General features: G+C 31.3%; 2 protein-coding genes across 2 annotated transcripts in view; both read left to right on the forward strand.

The window, feature by feature from the left end:
* Positions 1 to 1,455: 1,455 nt before the first annotated feature.
* LOC111504525 (uncharacterized) lies at positions 1,456 to 18,033 on the forward strand. The gene is made up of 6 exons (XM_074177095.1): positions 1,456 to 1,667; positions 1,921 to 2,073; positions 2,130 to 2,269; positions 3,390 to 3,584; positions 12,055 to 12,123; positions 15,295 to 18,033. Exons 1-6 carry the CDS (start codon positions 1,640 to 1,642, stop codon positions 15,964 to 15,966), a joined length of 1,257 nt encoding a protein of 418 aa, XP_074033196.1. The 5' UTR covers positions 1,456 to 1,639; the 3' UTR covers positions 15,967 to 18,033.
* The window catches only part of cib (thymosin beta cib), a 73,043-nt gene continuing 66,288 nt past the window's right edge, over positions 15,374 to 22,128 (forward strand). The window contains exon 1 of the mRNA XM_074177093.1: positions 15,374 to 15,505. The gene's annotated coding sequence lies outside the window, so the exon portion shown is untranslated. The remainder of the gene's footprint in view (positions 15,506 to 22,128) is intronic.

A 22,128-nucleotide genomic window follows, 5' to 3' on the forward strand; every position in this document is an offset into this window, starting at 1 on the left:
CCGAAACTCTCAGCATTAAATATAAATAGAAAAATAATTGTTATGAAAGTTAATCATTCTTCAAGAATACAATATCCGCCCGAAATAAAAAGTAAAGAGTATGTAATGCAAAAATGCGCGAGTATTACCGGTGTCAATAGATCGACAATTTTTAGAATTCTTAAGTCGAAGCCGAAACGTGCGTCGAACAATGCAACACTTTGAGCGCGGTTCAACACGGAATTCAGATGTTTAAATTTTGTCACTTGTGGAAACCTATTCTATTTGTTTACTTATCTGGTGACGTTTCGAAGAGTTTATCCATCTTCATTATCAAACCTATGATCAATTTTATATTATCAGTATCAATAATGATAATATAAAATTGATTTACATCAAAAGACAGATTATGACTACAAATTATAATGTTTTGATTTAAAAAGATTGGATAAAGAAAACGAATAGTCTTTAAAACGTCACCAGATGATACATATTCATGTTTATATGGAAAATTTCATGAATTCTAGTTACTGTCAAATTATTTTTTTTTCAAAAAGCAAATTCATCAAATGTAGTAATTTTTTGCACTTTCTACATTTATATTCATTTTAAAATTTAACATTCTGGCTATTTTATAGATCTCTTTAGAAGGTAACAATCCTAAATGAAAAACTATTTCAATTTTTTTCAAGGACAAGACACAAGCACTACAGAAAAATCATCAAGGCGCTCTCGGAGCGGTGCCTGTGCGAAAGCACCGATTCACATTGGATGTGAATCGCTGAAGATTGAATCCATTTGGAAAAACTTTCTAAGGAATATAAATTGTTCTTCTCAAAATAAAATATTTAAACAAAATTAGTTTTCATGATATTTCAATTATCTTCGCATCCTACAGAATATATCACTAGAAAATTTATATTTATACCCCCAGTCCGACGCCTATCAATACTATCTTCAACATGAGAAAAAACGGTCGGCCGCCTCTTTTGACATCCTATGTGTCATAAGTCACTATTTTAATGGCTCGTTAGCGACGTCCTCAAAAGACATAGCGGGTAGAAATATCTCCGTGACTTTGTGAATGAATTGCAGTGCCACTTAAGACGGTTATGTTGCTTTCTTTGATGTACCGGAATGTTTGCATTCTTGAAATTCTTTCACTCTCAGACAATACCGGCTGGACTATATGCATATAAATACCATGATGTAATCAGTAGGCCGGTGCTGGCTGGGCCCACAAACCACTTAGAGCCGGGACATTTCCCGGTACGCCCTGCAGCTTGAGAATTTTGGCGCCAATTGAAAATTTGTGTTTGCACCAATCAGAAAACTTTTGAAACGTCGGATCATCAGATGACGGGACCACAGTATAGTAATGGGGCTGTGGAATACATCATGAATCGAAATCATTCTAGCGAGAAAAAATGGCTTTTGGTAGTTGGCAGCAGTCATATTAGTATTGACATATTTCAGCTGTCAAAGGCGTTGCTTTTCAACAGAGGAAACGGTTTTCGGTCATGCGCATAGAATATTTTCGTTATACATTACATACTGGTATTTCCGGAACGTTTGTTGATTTCGTGGAAGTTTACGAAGCAAGTTTGTGCGGGTTTAGTTTACGCGTGATTATTTTTCTCAAAAATTATTTCTAGTCAAAATGTCAGCAACAGTGGAAAGAAGCACATGTGAGTATATTCACGTTAGTTCAAATGTATACTAGTGTGCTATATTTAGTAATGAAGTACTGCTATTGATACAATTTACTCATGATAACTTCTATAGTTATCTTACTAAATATCACACATATTAATTGTTTGTATCAGGGATTAGATAAGTCAGTTTAATATTTTATATTCGAAACTTTCATACATTGTTTTTTCTGTAAATATATCATGTTGACATCTAAAATTTTTGAAATTTTGTTATCATATGTTTCAGCCTCATGGAGAAAAAGATCCCGGGAAAACGATCAGTCTTCCCAAATAGATAGGAAAAGACCAAGATATTATTACTATCGACTGGAAAGTGAAAGTTCGAAAGCTTCTGAGGAAGATACTGAAAGTGTATATAGTTTGCAAGACAGAGAAACTGGTAGGCTACTGCATACGCTCTTAGTGTGTGGCACCTACTTAATGAATTATTTTTAGACGTAGTGAGAGATACATCCGATACTGATTCAAAATCGGAAAGCAGTGATCAACAGGAGTTCGAACTCATCGAATATGAAGTGGCCAGCTTGTCTGGAAGTGATGACGGATGTCAAGAAAATTCGTCAAGTGGCTCTGATGTAAGTACTTTCAAATTTGTCTCTGATTTGTTGTTCCATTAATCAGATTGAGAAAATGACATATATTTATTTTAACAGCTCACACTAGTTCTTGAAAAAAATATTAAAACACATATTTTTGTCAACTGATCATGAATTTGAAGTCAATACTTGGCACTTTGGTCTTATTTTGAGGATATAGCCAATCAAAAGTTGTAATATTGACTATTACGGGAATCCACTCTTGGTAATTTAAAAACTCGTAAATAACCCTCTTTTTGCTGTGAACCATTATTCACTTGATTTTTTCAATTTTTTTCTATATGTTCAATTGTTTTCCAGCAAATTAAATCATAATCATTTATGAAATTAAATGACACTTTTACAAGAGTCTTTTTAGTTGATTATATTACCAAAATTGAACTAGAAATGAATATGATGTAAAATTCATATGGAAATCTCACATTAGTGTTTTTTTTAAATACATTAATTTATTTAGCCATAAATTTGCCAAACATGTGTTTTAAAATGTTTCCCAAAAGCTATTCCATATTTGAAGTTTGTGTAGTGTTGAAACATTAATGAATTGAAATTGATCCAAAATTTGTAACTAGCAAACAAATAAATATGACTAATTAAACATTTTTCAAAAACTGGTTCAAACTATTGAAAAAAATATTTACCTAAGAAAAGTCAGTTTATCAAATTTTTTAATATAGAAATATTGGCTGTTACACTAAATAACAAAATCCCAAATTTCAATGGAATTTAGTTCTTTAAATAAGTTGTTTTGTACCAAATGTCAAAACACATGGTAGTCTAGTCTTTATCGATATGTGAAAGATATGAGATTTATTCAGTGCCTTACAGCAACCTCCTGGCTTTGTCAACCCCTTCAGAAAAGCAAATGAAAAATCACATGTCGATAGTGGGTTAAAATGTTGATGTTACAGCCACCTGATTTAGTCTCATTATGCGTAACATTTAAAATTCAGTAGTGAAATCCTAGTCACTTATGCACTTATGTTATAATAGTTGTCTCAAATTATTCATTGAGAACAATATTCAGCAATGATGTTTACTAAATGCATGTTATTTTTTCATTGATTTGTATTATATGTAAATGATTTCATTTTACTAGGACCATCTAATGATTGCTGCAGCTGTGGAAGTTTTATGCGACTCTTCATTGGAAAGATGGGTTACAGATTGTGAGGACTCGGATAACAGTTCTTTAGATGGTTCAGCTATTTCTCGATCAGACTTTTCAAGATGTGTTCAGTGCAAGTCGGAAAATGACAACCCTCTCTACAGATATTGTGAAAAATGCTTCCAGGTATCTATCTGTTTCAAAATCGCTTTAGATTTGTATGAGGTACCAGCTGACAGGTTTTTCTTTGGTAATCTCACAAGTTTTTTATAATAATGTGTCGCTATCATACTTTTTTGAAACAATGCAATATAAAGATATAAAATCTAAGTTGAAAGTAGGTAAGATAATATGGAGAATATAAAAATATAATTTATATTACTCATAAAAATAGTATTGGTGTCTAAAGAATTATTTCACTCACATATTGACATATTTTCAAATATTTATATAAATAAATCTAGTGAGTATGGTATAATTCGTGAGATTTCAAGATACTTTTCTGTATAAAATAAACATACATATGTTTTACTTGGGGAACACCTCCCAGACCCAAGTAATTGAAATTAACATTTCTTTAAAATAATTTTTCATTGATCTGACCTTTTTTGTTATTTAAAAAAGAAACAATTAAAAATTAATGATGTCAATAATATGATCAATTTTATGGTTTAGTTCTCTGAATTTCATAAATTGTGACCAGTGACCATACTCATTGTGTATTTACTATTCACCCCAACCAACTATTAGTCACCCTTTTGTTCATTGTGATGTCAATAACCCACTCTATCTCCATTATTAGTCATCAATGTACCTCCTTTCCATTCATGTTCAGACAAGTTAGTATCTGTTTTGGTGACTGTTTGATTGCCTACTATTTGTGATACAATTCTATAATTTATTATTCATGATCTAGTTGATGTGAATATAATACACAGGGAGGCAATTTTTCAATGCTCACTATTTATATCTTAACTGCGAATGGATTTGAAGGAGCTCTTATATTTGATATAAGAAAATCATGCCATAAAATTATCAAAATTTCAAACATTTAATAAACATTTGCATAATTTCAGTCTACAGACAGATATTTATACTTTCATAAAGTGATTGAGCCAAATAGTTGACATGACCAAGATGGTTCAGATTATTTAATCCTATGAAACGACCGGATATACAAACTTCATCTTTGATTGCTATTAGTTTTATAATAATTACATGGTTCCTTCTAGAATTTTCATTAATCATTATTACATTTCCTGTTGATGTTTTCTAATGCAAAATAATAAAAGGTGAAATTGGAACCTCTGGAAAAGAATAAATCCAAAACAAGTACTTTTTCCAATCACCAAAAATGCAATACTCTTCTCGACGCGCGTTTTGGCATCCAAATTTGCGTCTTCAGGAGTTTTCTCCATCTCCCTGACTATTAATTATGTCATTTATTTTCGTTCCATATGGGCAGGATCCCAATGAACAAAAAAGTAACTGGTTAAATTATTATATAAACATATATCAGTTGCTGAACACATCAGTGAATTCAGAACAAGACTAATACTATACTAATACTATACTTATACTATACTTCACTATGTGGATATTGGATTTTCTATATTGTTTTCATGTAGGTACCATTCTAATAAGTAACTGATGTAAGCAGTGCAATATTTCGTAGACTATTCTGTTCAGGTACGTTCTTAAATTTTAATAAATTGATGAATGTAGATGTTACTAAGTGGTAGGAGAACATCAACGTTAGTTACAATCAGAAGTAGTAAAAAACAGAAATTATTATTTCTCATTTTTCATGATTCCTAAATTTTTCTTTCGCTCATTATCAAAAGTTATACAGCGTGGTTCTAAAGTAACAGATAAAGTCATTTTCTGCTTGTTTATGAACACAAATGGAAAATCCCAAAACAGGTCAGTTTTCATATTTGAAAATACACTTTTTCAAGAAAATTATTCAAATGTCCCATCAAGCCGCTGGAAGCTATAGCTACTCTTATAAAAATTTTGAATAGAAAGGAGTAGGGTGTGATACCTTTTTTGAAAGGGTTTCCAATTCTCTATTCAGCCATGTTTTTTTTATTTTTGAAATGAGATTCTGAAGAAAACATTATTTTAATTAATACAAACAGATCTCCCTTGGGACAAATACCTGTCACGATTGACTAGTCTATTAGTTATTTTGTTGTCAAAAAATTATTATCAGATGTTTTTGTGACATTTGAATGTCACAAAAAGATAAGACGGAATTGAAATTCAGTTAGTTCGCTAGACTTCTCCAATTATTTGTATTGTATTTTGTTATAAATCCTTTCTTCAAGAATTCCTAAACTTTTTAGTGAATTGTTTCGAAACGTGTCTATCTGAGACCCAAAAAATTGAGATATTGATATTGCTTGGGGTGGGTGATAAAACATGAAAGTTCAACTACATCAAAAACTGAATGAGGATGATCCTGATCGTAGATTAGAATTTTGTGAAATATTGATAAATAGGTGTCAACGGAATCCGATGTTTCCCAGAAATATTCTTTTTTCCAATGAGGCAACTTTACCTTACATGGAACAGTGAACAAACAAAATTGTTATGGAGTACGCAAAATCTGCACTGGATGAGAAAAGGTCATATGCAGTATCCTATTAAAATGAACGTTTGAGCTGGCATACTGAATAACACAATAATTGGACCATATTTTTTGAGGGAACAGTAACTGGGGCCAGTTACTTGGATTTTTTACAGAATGTTTCAATACCTGATTTACGACGCTTTCCTGATCGTGTTAACACTGCAGACATTAATGGAAATATATGTTTTCAACAGGACGGGGATGGATCGGTAGATGTGGTAAAATGTGATCTGATTTTTTTCTGTGGGATTATTAAAGAATAAAAAATGTACAAGAGGAAACAAACTAATATTGATGACTTAAAACACTGCAACAGGCAGGAAAACAATCAATTCACCGCAGTTATGTTGCAAAACGTCGAAAAATTTCAACACCATCTATTTTTTTGTCAGGAGATGAAAGGTTTCCATTTTGACCATATGCTTTGGACTGTTATATTTCAAATATTGTTGAAAGCTTTAAACTTTATTTCATTCCATGGTATCATTAATAAACTGTACAAATTGAACAATTAATTTTTTTTGTTATACCGTCCAATTATAAAAAAAAGTACCATATTGCTGTAAAGATAATTGAAAACCCTTTTAGACGAGGTATCATACACTACCCTTTTCCATTTTGAATTTTCATAGGGGTAGCTATAACCCCTAGAGGGTTGATGGGGCAGCTGCATGATTTTATTGAAAAAGTGTATTTTCAAATAAAAAATTAACCTGTTTCAGGATTTATCATTTGCATTCATAATTACGTAGAAAATTATTTTATCCAATACTTCAGGACCGCACTGTATAAAGGATCTAAGTGGCTGTAATTTGAAGTCCAGAAAAATCATTCAGGTAGCCATGTCTTGAAAAAAGTGTCTCAGAAAAATATTCAACCTTTCTCAGAGAGAAAGCTGTAAAAAATATTCGTAGAGAAAAAAATATCAACACTTACAGGTCTCTATATTTATGAATCTGTGGTATTTGTCAAAGAAAATATATATATCTTTGCGACTCATGGTAGGAACCATACCCACAACACACAAAACAAAAATAACCTTTTGAATATAAAGACACGTTTGAACTATATTCAAAAAAATATACCTTTTTCAATCGTTAATATTTATAACAAGGTACCTGAATCTCTCAGAACTTTGTCTTCTATGATCATGAAGAATAAATTGAAAACTTTGCTTCTCTCCAAAGCTTATTATTCGCTGGAAGAATTCTTCAATGATAATTTAAACTGATGTTGTTTGCGTTGAATATTTCATGTCGTATCATTCAGCATTGTGATGTAGTTTAGTCTCTTTTGAACCCTATATATAGATGTATATGTTGTGTTCTGTATCTAATATAATAATATTACATTAGGTATATTGACTGTGATAACCTTCTTATACATCTGTGGCCATTTATATTCTTAACCAATATTAATGATATTGCCTCATGATTTTCTACTACTTTTGTAATGTTTACTGTAATTGACATGTTCTACGCCTGAAAAGGTTTTTTATTACAAAGAACTAATAAAGGATATCTATATCTATATATAATAATTAGAGGTAATAAAGAAACAGGTAGTTTAGCATAGGAACAATGACAGGTAGTAGTTAGGTAATTAGGCCACGCGCCTCGAGAGACAGTAATTATGTTCTGGTGTTGTGTTTTCAATAGAAAATGAAAATGGTTTTTGAAAACAGTATTATTAACAGATGAGTCATAATTTTCTTTACATAGGAAACCATCCATTGTTCGATATTGGTCTTTTGAAAATAAGCATCTTAGTATTTCTGTGAGTACTCAGTACTCACAAAAAGTCAATGTTTGGACAGGAATGTTATAACTATATATTAAAGCTCCCTTCTTTATCGATGGTAACCTAAATTCTGTCAAATACCTACAGCTACTACAAAATAAATTATTCCAATAGTTCATCTACTTTCTATTTTGGGGACATTTGGTTTCAACAAGATGGTTGTTCAAGTCACCATGCACGACCAATGACACAATTTCTTCTAAATATGTTTCTTGGTCGATTGATATCTACACGTTGTATAATTAAGTGGCCTCCCAGATCACCAGACCTATCTCCGAGTGATTTCTTTCTTTGGGGGGTATCTGAAAAAATGTAGTGATCGGCATGGATTTCAGATCACATCACAAATAAATCAACAGATATAATGTTGACTAATGTTTAAACAATAATTCATCAATTTGAATTTGTTATAAAGGGTAATTGCATTGTATAAGAGTGCTTCATTTCATTTCAATTCATGAATTAGTATCATGCACTGAACAATATCTTTATCATTTTTTATCAACATTATGTATAGTAATATATAATCCTGTCAGCTGGATTCATGGCAATATATTAAAAAATATTCATAAGCAAATTAATGTATTGCTACAATCATGCAAATCTATTGACGAAGTAACAATTAGTTTTAAATAGTAAGGTGTTAGAAAGTTTTGTGTTGTGTGTAAAAGACTGTATTTTTAAAGAACTTATGGTGGTGCTCTGATTTTTAATTGATTGAAAAAAGTTGCGGGAATGAATTTATCATGTACTGCATATTTTGAAGATTGTAGAAAGTCTGCGATTTTTTAATATTTGTGATTGTTTATTTTACGAGCAACAAAGCAGATCTGTATTTAGTTGTGTATAAGAAGATTGTAGTTATGCTGTGTTCAGGTAAACACTTTTGGTAAGACTATTTTTCATATATTTACTCTATGATTACTTTCTCTAGCTTATATTTCAAATATTTTTGTTTGGACCTTACATATCTCAGAAGCACAGTATGAAAGAAACAGTACACACAAACTGTACTCTATAAAGAAGAGGCCAGTTTAGTATGATTGTCTTGAAAATTCGTACCCTGCAAGGAAACCTCTAACTATTTAAATATTGTAGTAAAGTCAATCCACTATGAACTAATTTGTCTTGAGAAATATCCTTCAGAATCATACACTAGACTAAATTATTTCTTATGAAGAAAAATCTGGTCAATTAAGGATTCAAGTCTACAACGCCTTGGTACATAGCTGGATAGGGCAGCTCTGTACCAATTATCAATCTGAGTGGTTATTAATAAATGACTAAAATAATATCTGCAAAAGCCTATTCATAATGATTTTTTCAACTAATATCTGATAAGACACATTGAAAAAAAAATTATACTATATACATATAAACAAAAATATTTTGGTTTATTCACCCACATTTTATGGTGGATCAAAGAAGAAGGCCCTATGAAATCATTGAAAGTTTAAACTGGAACCTCTGATGTAGAATCAATCCAAAAACAAGCACTTTTTCCAGTAGCCAGAACTTCAATATGCTTCTTGAAGCACATTTCATCAACTAAGTAAGCATCTTCAGAAGATAAAAACTCCTGAAGACGTCAAATTGGTGAAATATACGTGTGTCGAGAAGGGTATTGAAGTTCTGGTGATTGAAAAGATGTTTTTTTTTTGGAATTTGACCAAAGTAGCATTTTACATCTGTTGAAGGATGTTGAATATCTAGGAGTGATACTAGATCCCAGGCTTTTCTGGAAGAATCATCTGAAAAGAGTAAAGTGAAAGCAGAGGTAGCACATATCCTGGCCAGAAGCATTTATAACGTATTCCAAAAACACTTTATTGTGAGATTTTCACTAAATTGTTTTAGAAAAACGCAACACGTGTTTCGCCATACAATGGCTTCATCTGGCGTGTCTTTCAAGAAGCATTTATGATCAGAAAAATTATTACTGGCTTTAACCATACATAATGTATTGACTGTAAACACAATGGTGGTTGAATCCATGATAACATAATATGTACATATTATGTATCTATGGTCTAGCGATCAATGATGAAAAAAATGATTGCCATTACCTGACCAAGCAGGGTGCAAATTTGCTCCATAGGAAAGCAATGAGCAATGAATGAACGCAGCAGCATTGGTGACATTTTGGAAGCTATTCTCTTTACTTATTGTAATTACGGGAGAGGCAAGAGTGAGCCAATAAACACTGGTAAATTCAGAGTTACCAGGAAAATAAAATTTTCGGGCAGTAGCTGGACTTCAGTATGAGGTGATGAATTTACATTACAGATCATACCATCATTCTTTCAGGTTGAAGGGTATAGTCTTGCATAATGCAAACAGTGGTGGAGCTGGCAAACCGAAATAGATTGACTCTATAAGGGGTGGCAGGTCACTCTGATATACTGAAATACTAGGCACACATCGTCATCAACAGGTCCTGAAACAACTGTGAGTTTACCAAAATCTTTGATATGAGACCCTATCAGGAAATGGATCAATAACAGGCGGCAGTGAAGTGAATCACAATATGGATTTCGGGAAAAAATCACAACTCTGGCTGCTTACAACACGAAGAAAGACATAACAGAGGGCCCCGATTAGTTGCAAACACACTTCTTCGAATATAGGATTTCATGTTCTCAGTCACAATTAGACTGAACAAAATCCGGAATAATTTTTAGCAACTAAAATCCTCCAAACCCAGCTCATATATTGTTTAGGATAAATCAGTGAAAACATTGGAATTCAAAATCAGAACATTCATCAAAAAGTTTCTGTTTGAGAAATGTTTCTACGGTGCAACGGAATATTTGAACCAATAAAGTTCATTGAAATACCCAAGTATGGTATGGTTTATCGGTAGATGATATTTGGTCGCCCGTAATTATTTCAGATGATTTCAATATGTTATTTATATGTCTTCTTTTCATGCGTTTAACATTTCGTTGTGACTGTAATATTTTCATCTACTGTGACCTGCCACTAATGTATTTGTACATAACATTGTTGGAATAAAACTTTATACATAAAGTGTTCTGTAAATATATAAACTCATGAGTAGCATTGAGTTTAGTCTGGGATATTTGTGAAAATCTGACAAAAACTCAAGATTCACAATCTATGAAAAAGCTGATGAATGTGCTGGTCACGGATCAACTCCCTGAAACAGCTGTAAAGGTGCCTTTATCTATGATATTGCACCAGAACAGGAAATGGGTCAAAAAAACCAATTTAGTACTGAGAAAATATATATTGGAAAGCACACTAGAAAACCTTATAAAGGCACATCTAAAAAAGAAACAGGACGAACTGCTTCAACTTGAAATAATTACAAGTCTGCTCACCGGAAACTGTCCGTTTGGAGAAGATCTGAACAAAATAGGCTCTATAAAAGAGATCCTAACTGTATACTGCAACAAAGAGACTGAGACAGCTCGTCGTTAGATCACATAAGAAAAGCAATTTATTACAACTCTGAAGCATTTGACAGAAGCATGTGACAAACATCCTATGAGGGACCTGTACAAGATTGTTGAAATGGATGTCATGAAAAGATATGAGGAAAAACACAATAAGCCTATGAGGCAGCAGCAAAAAAATCCTTTTTGATATGTTTCACTGTAGATATTGTAATTCCAGCATAATTTGTTTTTTTTATTGATTAGTGCACCTCTCTAGGGTACTTACTCTAAATTTCTTGCTTTTCACTTTTTTTTGAGTGTTGAAACATTTATTGGAATGAACTGGAGTGAGTTTTCAACGCTTTTTTTAATCAAGATTATTGTTTGTAGATCCTTGAAACGAATATAAAACTGCTACAATTTTCGAAACAAAAAAATGTTGGTCAGATCACAATATTATTTTTTGTCCAAGAAGTACTAACCATGATATCTTTATGTAAATTTTGTCCGACCTGGATATCTTGTTCTATATATGTTTTAAAGCTACTAAAGAACTAAAGCTAGTTTTGTAAAATTTTGACATTTTAACTTGAAATGTTATGAGAAACATTTATAATAATATACATATTGATATTTTTGAGAAATGTATTGTCCAACATTTTTGTTGTAATTCTGCTGTATCTGATTCTGAATATGATGGATAGCATGGATGAGAGTTGGTGTATTGCAGCTATGAGCAGACTTTAGGTTAAGGCCGCATTGTTCGATGTGTGCCGTAACGTTTAGAGCAAGTATTCAGTTGTTTTGTTTTATGGTTTAGCAGAGCTGCAGACAATGCAAGATGCGCAAGACGTACAAATGTTTCCCGTTATGCATCTCATGTCATAAGGTGCGTTTTTCCAAATTTTATGTAAAGTATGGTTCAAGATATTTTGCCTCATTTATTACCTGTTTTGGAAAGTTTGAGTTTTTGTTAGCGAAGATAGCCTATTTTCTTATTATAATGGTACAGAATTGACGAGATTCATCATAGAGAAATTCAGAGTTTTACTGACGAACATCTCGCAACAAGTAGTAAGTGAAGACAAAATGTATTGAAACGTTCTATACATGTTTTTTCAAAAAAAATTTTGGTGTGTTTTTTGTACAATTTGTCCAAATTTGTGTTGAATTGAAAATATCTCCAGGATGAGTATTTATTATTCATACGTAATTTTCATCATCATATATATCATATTAAATCATGACCAAGTACATGCTAGCAAAAAATTGGTTTGGTTTATACAAGATCAAGCATGCAAATGAATATTACACATTCTGGAAGTGATTTCTATTCTCAATGCTGGACAAATGTCCAGCATTTATCATAAAGTGAAAATTTTCAAAAATATATTGATTACTCTTACGAGCTCTGTTGAAAAAATTAGGTGAATTTTCATTTTTCTCAAAAATATTAATTTATTCATCAATTCCTATTCATCGATATACTTGTGTCTGCGTTTTTTCCAATCCTTGAAGCAGTTCTGACATGCACTTTTTGATATGTCCTTGAGTTCTCTCAGCGATTCTGTTTTTATATCCTTGATTTTCGCAAAACGCCGTCCTTTCATGGGTCTCTTCAACCTTGGGAACAGGAAAAAGTCGCAAGGGACCAAATCCGGTGAATACTGTGGTTGAGGCATGATTACGATGTTGTTTTTGTTAAAAAAATTACGAACAAGAAATGACGGGTATGTCAACATCCTCAGCAACTTCTCTGATCTTATGATGTACTGTTTGGAACCTTTGGTGTAGTAATGAATATTACTGGAGTTTTTTCCCAACAACAAATCGTCTTCAAGAGGAAGGTAAAACTGGAAACTTCGCGAAACTAAAGCTATTTATGCTATACAGATATATCATACAGGTAAACCATACAGGTATACCACCCTAAATTAATTTTACAACTAGCCTTATCTATTATTTTACAATATATCCTTATGTAATGTTTAAATGTTATAGCTATATATAAAACATTTTTCAGCTATATAAAAATTGATTTCACAATATTGCCTATCTAAATATATTTACAATGTATCCTTATGTAGTAATCAGTAAACCCAACAATATCATTTTAATAAGCTATATAGTATTCTATATAGTATGCTTAATTAATTGGAAAGGCCACTATCAACAATTAATATCAAAACTTAATTCATTGAAGTTTTTCTTCATCAATTTACGAACAGTTTTAACAAAGAGTCGGCTGCTAAATATATATTATGTTCAAGTAGAATCAAGACTTAGGTATGGTATCTGTTTCTGGGGTGGTTCCACCACAGCAGGAAATGTTTTTATAGCACAAAAGCGAATTCTGAGGTGCATAGCAAATTTTTTTAATAGAGAATCATGCAAGGCACTTTTTAATGAGTACGGCGTTTTAACTTTAACATCAGTTTATATTTTTGAACTATGTATGTATGTGTTCAAAAATAAATCAAGATTTACAACAAATCTAAAACTTCACCAACATGATACTAGAACCAAGAATCATTTTCACTTGCCATTAGCTAGATTCAAAGTAATATCATGTGGACCAGAATAAATAGGTCCAAAGATATATAATCACCTTCCAGATTATTTAAAAGCTTTGAATAGTTTTTCTCTGTTCAAAAAATCATTAAAAAAATATTTATTAGAAAAATGTTTTTATGCTTGCTTTGCAGGAATTCTTTGAATAACGCTTAGTCATCTTAGTTTTAGAGCATGAGCCTGTCTTCCTCTTTTGTTTCCTTTTTTTAAATTTGTATTATATTGACACTTCCTACACAATTTTATTGTCCTACTGGAAATAAAGAATCATTATTATTATATACATTGGACACATTATAAATATATTTAGATAGGCAATATTGTGAAATTAATTTTTATATAGCTATATTTTAAACATTACATAAGGACATATTGTAAAATAATAGATAAGGCTAATTGTAAAATTAATTTAGGGTGGTATACCTATATGGTTTACCTGTATGATATATCTGTATAGCATAAATAGCTTTAGTTTCGCGAAGTTTCCAGTTTTATCTTCCTCTTGAAGACGATCACTTGGTGATCGAAACACGTGTCGAGGTGTTAAAAATAACGATTTGATGTTGGGAAAAAAATCCAGTAATATTAACTTCTCTGATAGTGATTCGACGATTCTCCATAACAATTTTCTTCATCATCGATTGTTGATGTGACTCAGAGTAAAACCACCGTATGCCAGTGTCAACATTTCAAGTTTTTTTAAGCACTTAATTTACCTTATTTTCGGAATAGACCTCGTAAATGTAAAAGTCAAAATTCTGAGATTTTGAAAGATGGTTTGTTCTTCTATTAATTCCTAGTGAATTCCTTATCATTTTTTTCTAAAGTATCATTCTGAAACAAGTACAGATTCCACATGCCAAAATTACATAAGAGTTAATAATATGAGAGTGTGCAAAATAGTAAGTAATTAATAGTGATTTGTTTAGTGTAAATGCTGGACGCAGTAAGATAATTAATTTGTTCAGATCATATTTCCATGCTTTTTTCATTTGAGATTTTCCGTCATTGTCAAATCCAAAAATCTTATTACACCTTGTTGTTGATTTCATTATTGTCAGAAAACTCAGGAATAGCTAGTTCGATTTAAAAAAATAAGACCTCCTTTCTATTTGAAAAAAAAAATTATAACACCCTTTCAAAACTATATTTATTCTGATGCATCATGTCAGTCTATTAATTAGTTTCTAGAAGGTGTATGGTAAATTAAATTAAAAAAAAATGTATTCCAACTTGTATTTGAAAGCCTGTATTTGAGGATGTATTAAACTAGGCTGGTGTCTATTGAAGGAACATATAGAATGGAGTGCAACGAGTCTTTTGAATGAATGAAAAATAGATCTTCCGAAAATATTTTTATATTGTGATAATTCAATACATTTTTATGAGAAGGTTTCTATTTAAAGTGCAACTTTGCATAGTATATAACATTATTTAATAGTGTTTCTAATATATCGTGAAATTCTATTCAATTTATTCGTTTTCCCAGGACCGTAAAAGACTGTTTCCTCCACGGCCAAGAGGAAACCGGAAGACAAGAAAACCGATTGAGAAAAAGCAAAGGGATCCTCCAGTGAAATTAGACACGTTACGCTCCTGCCTGAGTGGTTTATCGCAGGATTCCGGTATAGGATCAAGCCAGGATTGCCCATCCTTAGATTTGGATCAGATCATTGTCCCGGACGAACATTTACGACCAGGTACGTCGAAAATATCACCCATAAGTGAAAACGGTGAAGTCGACAGAAAGAGTTCTTCGTCAGCCGTAGCAGATGAGAAAATCATAGGAGAAGTTACTGTCTCGAAAACGAATGTTGATCTAAAGCGCAAGAGGCAGGCATCTGAGAGTAGTTTGTCTGATTTCGAAACTTCAAAATCAAAACGTTTCAAAGAGCAACCAATTTCACTTAGTCAGACTTCAGATTTGGGTTCCGAAATTAGCACAACTTCATTCAGCTCCTCCACTACCGAAAAAAGTTCGGAAAATTCCGAGCTATGCATCTTTTGTAATAATGCCCCCAAAGATAGTATATTTCTTCATACAAATATTGCACATCAATGCTGTTGTTATAAATGCGCGAAACGTACCCTCCACACGATAAAAAGGTGTCCTATCTGTAACCGGTCTGTAAATAAGGTAGTTAGAATATTCACTTCGTAATAGAAATAGTAAAGATTTAATATATATATTTTTTGAAGATATAATAGGTGTACAGAAGAAATTTATTTAATTTATTCAAATTTAGTGTGAATTGATCACACTATATGCGACTGATGATACATAAATTTTTATTTTTACTGCTTGTAGTGTAATAATATAATCAAATTATTGTTTTCAAAACCATTGCTGCCACTTTCAAAACCACTCTAACCATATCCTATGGAGATCAACGGTTTTTCATAAAAGAAATACATTATTGAGATGGTAATGATGCAAAAATACAGCATTTTTAATAACACTGGTTAAATTCCTGAAAGGTCTAAATTACAAAAAGAAACATTTGATGTATAAACTTATAGCCTTTATGGATATCTACAAGGCTTTTCATAAAATGTTACAAAGTTCAACCTTTTGTGTTTGAACTTCAAGGAAATATTCAAATTCAAGAATTCCTACAAGAGGAGTAACGAAACTCTCTCAAATATCCACAAAGCATCCATCTAACTTTTGAATGAATGTTTTTTTAAGAGTCATTTTCAGTGTGTTCGGCAATCGGCCTTGATTGAGAGTGAATCCTAGTCATGTTTTATTTTGGTTGACCTATCAATTCAGAATAGAGAATCTTAAGGATCTCTAGCTTGAATAAACTTTTTTTTCAAGTTTTATGTTAGTCATTAAGTGTTCAAAATTTCTCGACTCATTTGAAAGTTTGATGGTATAAGGAGTTTGTTTTCCCTGTGTGTTATCTGTGTTAGTTGATGAGTTGGATTGGAATCAGTTTGCAGATTTGATATGTTTTTCTTCTTTTATCAGTCAGAGTTTAAAGTTAATGACATTCTGAACATCGCTCTTCAGAAATTTAAGAGTGATTATAAATTTATCAGTTTTTATTAAATATTTTACCACAGTTTCAAAGTCATAGTGTTCAAATAAGATTGAGTACAAAGAAAACGTTTTATCATCTGTTATATGAATATGTAAGATTGGAAAAGTGGTATTCAGACATATATAAAGAAAACTCTTTATTCAAAAAATATGAAGCAACGGAACTAAAACTCAATTCAGTATATATCAGAATACTACTAATCCAATCATTCATATAATTAATGGTTCATTGAATATTTCAAGCGGTGATTTATTTTTTTTTCAAAATTCTTAATTATCTTGATCAATTTCCGGAAGATCTTCGCAAAGAATTACTTTCGGTTTAATACTCCCTTAGATATCGTGATCTTTTTTCACGAAAAATTAAATATCTTGCAAAGTTTTGACAATTTTAAGATTACTCAGTATGACTTTAGTGGAGTAGTTAAGGCACCACTTTATCAACAGTCTTGTAGTTGTACATGAGTTTGCAAAGAAGCAGGAGACCCACTGTCCATTTTGAATCTTTGGAAAGTTAGTACTCACTGAGGAAATCTGGATGGTCCTAGAATAGGTCCCACATATTCCACAGAAATTGCAAACAGTTAGTTGATTATATTGTTCATGAGAGCTTAGCGATCAGAAAGACTGAACCAAAGAAATTATATTTTACTGTATGTAAGTTTGATTATGAATGTTTTATGTGAATTTTGAAATTAGTTCTAAAAAGCTCTTGTTTCACACTCTTAAATTTTTGAAAAGCTTTTCTCGATTTTGAGGATCTTAAATAATGGTATCGAGGTATATTGGGGTATTTAAACTACAATAACACAACGAAGCTAAATCTTATTGAAGAGGAGATTTTTTATGTAAGAGTTTAAAACTCGAATTTATACTTTACAAATAATGTTACTTCATGAAAACTATATTTATTACTCATGTTATGATTGAACATATATTCAATTAAAATTTGAAGTAGTTTTTCTAATATCCTTAGAAACAATACAATTTCGCTATGCTGACTAGAATTTTCCATTATGTTGTACTTCATAATGTAATTATTCTGGTCCTGTAATGTTTTGATGATATTTAGTGTATGACAATATTTCAAAAAATATGTTTTCAGTTAAGTTTCAATGTGCAATGAAAAATTAAATTTTCTGTTTATTTTTTATTCTGAATAAAACTATATCCTCATCCAAATTAACATTTTTTATTTGATTTCCATATATAGTTTTTTCAAAATCGGTGATTTTGAAGGTAAAATGTCACACACCTAAATCAAAAGTGAAATAAATCAAGAAGTGAATATTCTCAGTTGATAAGTTTTTGTGGTTCTACCACTGATGTTGCACAGTAGGTACTTCAGTTGAATAATTGCCAACATGTGGCTTGCACTAAAACGTTTTATTTTGAGTTAAATATTGTTGACAAAATTTTAATAATTTTCTTGAGTTGCCACAGAAGGTAAGTGAAAATTGTTGGTTTTTTTCACCTATATCGGTTTTGAACAAAAAGTTTCAAAATGTTTATTTACATCAGTAATGTAGTAGTAGGTAATATAATTTAGAAAATTACAACAAATAAAACACTGGTTAGTGTCATTGAATGTTTAGATTTGATTAAATATTATCAAAACATGGCTGTTCGAGATTCTATGTTGAAATAAAATTAGAATGAAGAAAAGGGAAATTAAACTTTCTATGTTTCTTACCACATTTATTTGTAACTAACGTTACTGCAGTTTCGTCCTATAAGGACATTTTCAAATTTATACATTTAACTAACAATGATTGATTACATTAGCCCTTATATAACACCACTGTAGGAAATAATAGAGGTACTTAGCTTGATTGAGTACCTGAATTATGTTTACTAGTGACAATGTTGATATGCTAATTTGAAAACAGGTGAGTAAACTAAGTCAATTTGATCATTTAACAGGTTGCACCCGCAATTTTTATGCTTGAGAATTTCCAAGGATTCTTAATAATTGAGTTTGCAATTGAGATTTGGAATCCAAATAATTGAGTTTACAAACTCACAAGCATAAACATTGCTGGTACAACCTGTTACATTATCAAATCGGTTTAGTTTACTCACGGGTTTTCAAATCAGCATATCCACATTGTCATTAGTAAACAAAATTCAGGTACTCTATCAAGCTAAGTACCTCTATCATTACCTAGAGTGGTGTTATGTAAGGGCTAATGTAGTCAATCATTGTTAGTTTAATGTATAAGTTTGAAAATGTCCTTATAGGACGAAACTGCAGTAACGTTAGTTACAAATAAAAGTGGTAAAAAACATAGAAAATTTCAATTTTCTTTTCTTCATTATGATTTCCTTCCACGTAGTAACGGCTACATCCATCAATTTATTGAAATTAGAATGTTTGGCCTTAATGTTCCATGTCAATACCAAGACTCACAGCATATTTTTAAATTGAGTTTGAACATATCTATTGTTCAGTTAAGAAACAACAGAACTTTTTTCTGTTTCCTACTAAAAAACCAAACAATCCAAGGTTGTACTTATCTCTTCGTTTCTAAGTTCATCCAGGAGCAGCTCTAACTTTTCATCAACCGACAGCAGCCTATGGTGCTTCCCCCCTCTAATCTCTAGGAATGCTGGAGTTTATGAAAAGTGCAATTCAGCTGAGAAAACATTGAAGATGATATAAGAAAATTATCAATGTGGAAAAATTTTGGCAAAATCTACTGCTCTTCATCTAAAGTGATTAACATAATTTCTAAAAACAAAATTTGTGTGCTAGTTGGGACAACGAAAAAATACGCATTTGTCTCAATAAAATTCGCGATAAAACTTATTTTCCCGCTATTTGGGAGTCGTCTGACTTGTCCAATTTATCCAAACCTCTGGAAAATGCTGCAGACTTATGTGCTTATTGCATTTTACCATCATCTTTTTTTTGCTCCGTGTATTAGTTTGTACAGGTCTCTTGTTGGAAATACTTTTATAAAGCATCATTTTTTTTACAATTGAAACTAGAAAAACAAAATAGTTGTCGTTTTTATTTATTAAGAAAGAACTCTTGTTTGAATGACAGCTTGCATTAGTACACCAAACAACGATAGCTATACAAACATGAGTCGTCTGCAATTTATTAGCCTGTGTGACCAGTTGATCTATTATTATCATTTGACAGTTATCATTATTTACATGTTGTAAGTGATAACGAATTTTATGAAATTGGCCCAGAATCATAACAAAGGGTTTTCACTACCAGTGAGTATCAAAAATAAAAACAATTCTCCATCAAAATGTTGGGTTGATCGAAACAGGAGCCACATCGTTACGTTTTTATTAGTTTGTCGTCTTGAATCAGATATACAAATTGATGATACGTGTGTATTCTTTCATTGCCTCAAGTGTAATTGTTGAAGATATGATTAGGCAGCAATTGATATGAGATGCTTCTAAGAAATGAAACTAAAGTATGAACACTGGCATACATAATTGAGAGCTCCTAGTTGTGGTAATTATTCAGTTACACTATTGGCACCTTTTCAAAAAATAATTTATTGCACTTCTTCATTTTTTCTGCTGATCACGAATCTAACAAAACGAAGATATGGCCATTGAAAAATCTACTAATTCAGGAACTCACTTCTGATAAATTACACCTTCTTTAAACTATCACATACTGCAAACCTTCATTCACTTGACACTTAATTTTCTAATCCATACAAGAAGTAAAATTTCTTTAAAACTCTCATCTTTCTCAACATCTACATCATGATAGGAAATACGCATATTATTCTGTTGAATAATTGATGGGGTCCTCAAATATCTTAAATATGTTCTTCAAAATATTCAAATTTGGAAATAACCTACAATTTAAACTCAGCTTGACCTTGAATTTGAATAAGTTTCGCCTAATGCTGGCACCATTCTAACATTCACAAAAAACCATTACTACTACATCCATATTTATTCATCAATAATAATAATACAATTGATTCCAGTAATGATGAATTATCAATAATAGAAAAATGACTTCGAATTTCTACCTCCTGATCAACAAAAATATAAAAAAAACAATCCTTTGAAAGCATTGGATATTTGAATTTTGACAACTGAAAGATTTTTTTCTATGAAAAATTGGAAATGAGGGATGTAACAATCCATTTGCTAATAATAATAATATTTATTCAGTTGGATCATCTATAGATATCATTGAGTATGTCAAAACGTGTACAAATACAAAATCAAAAATATAAACTCCGTGCACTTAGAGGCACGGAGTTTATATGTAAATTGTACATTGCTTTATTGGGAGATAATGTACTTGTTCAAAAGAAATTATATTAAAACTGGGACATATGTGTGCTTACTAAAGTAATTTATTTATTTATTTAAGGGCAAGCCTATTTAAAGTATAAATTACACTGTTGAATAATAATTGAAATAAAATCATATAAGGTACTGAAATACAAATTGCAAAAAAGCTATTTTTAGTTAGTTCTTAGAGGTTAATTCAAAGTTTAAAAGGGGTTAATTTTAGAGTATAAAACGACAAAAAAAGATAAGCGACAATAAAACATCTACCACATATACTACCTTTAACTATACATTCAAACATTAAACCAAAGTATTCTGTAATTGAGTTTTAAAATGTTGCAAGGGGATGTTGAACATCTCAAGATCAATGTTACTATTGGCTAATCGTAAGATTCTTGGAATGCAGCTATTGAATGTGTAATTTAAACGATAAAAAGGTACATAAAATGTTTGTTGCTGTCGAGTAGAGCGGTTTTGAACATGTAGATACATTTTTTCTAGGAGTTCAGCACAACTGCATTTGCCGTTGATAATATTTATATAATTTACATTATAATAATTAACATGTTTAGAAGGGACTTTTTCATTAGATCTGATATATCAGAATCTGCGCATAGAAAAATGAACATATTCATTCCTGAAAATAGATACAACTCAATAATTCAGCTAGAAAGGAAGATGGCATTTTTTTATATTCAATTCAGAAAAAGGCTGAATTAATAACAAGTTATGCCCATTTGCAGGGATAAACATGTAATGTAATCTGTGTACACTTATTCAGTTTGAGAAAAGATGAGGCATTTGGTTTGTATGATTGTGAACCCTTTCTATCAAAAATTTCATCCTAGCTTTGTTTTTAAATTTTCAATTGTTATTTTATTTTGACATAACTATTAACATTTGTTGTAAACTAGAGCCCAAACACATTTGTGATTCAACACCAAACAGCGCTGTTTCGACCCGCTATAGGTCTCAGGTGCTGGGCTGAACCTC

This window comes from Leptinotarsa decemlineata, unplaced genomic scaffold, assembly GCF_025532065.1.
Source record: "Leptinotarsa decemlineata unplaced genomic scaffold, Ldec_3_MD MMD2_tig00002159_RagTag_RagTag, whole genome shotgun sequence".
Classification (NCBI taxonomy): Eukaryota; Metazoa; Arthropoda; class Insecta; order Coleoptera; family Chrysomelidae; genus Leptinotarsa; species Leptinotarsa decemlineata.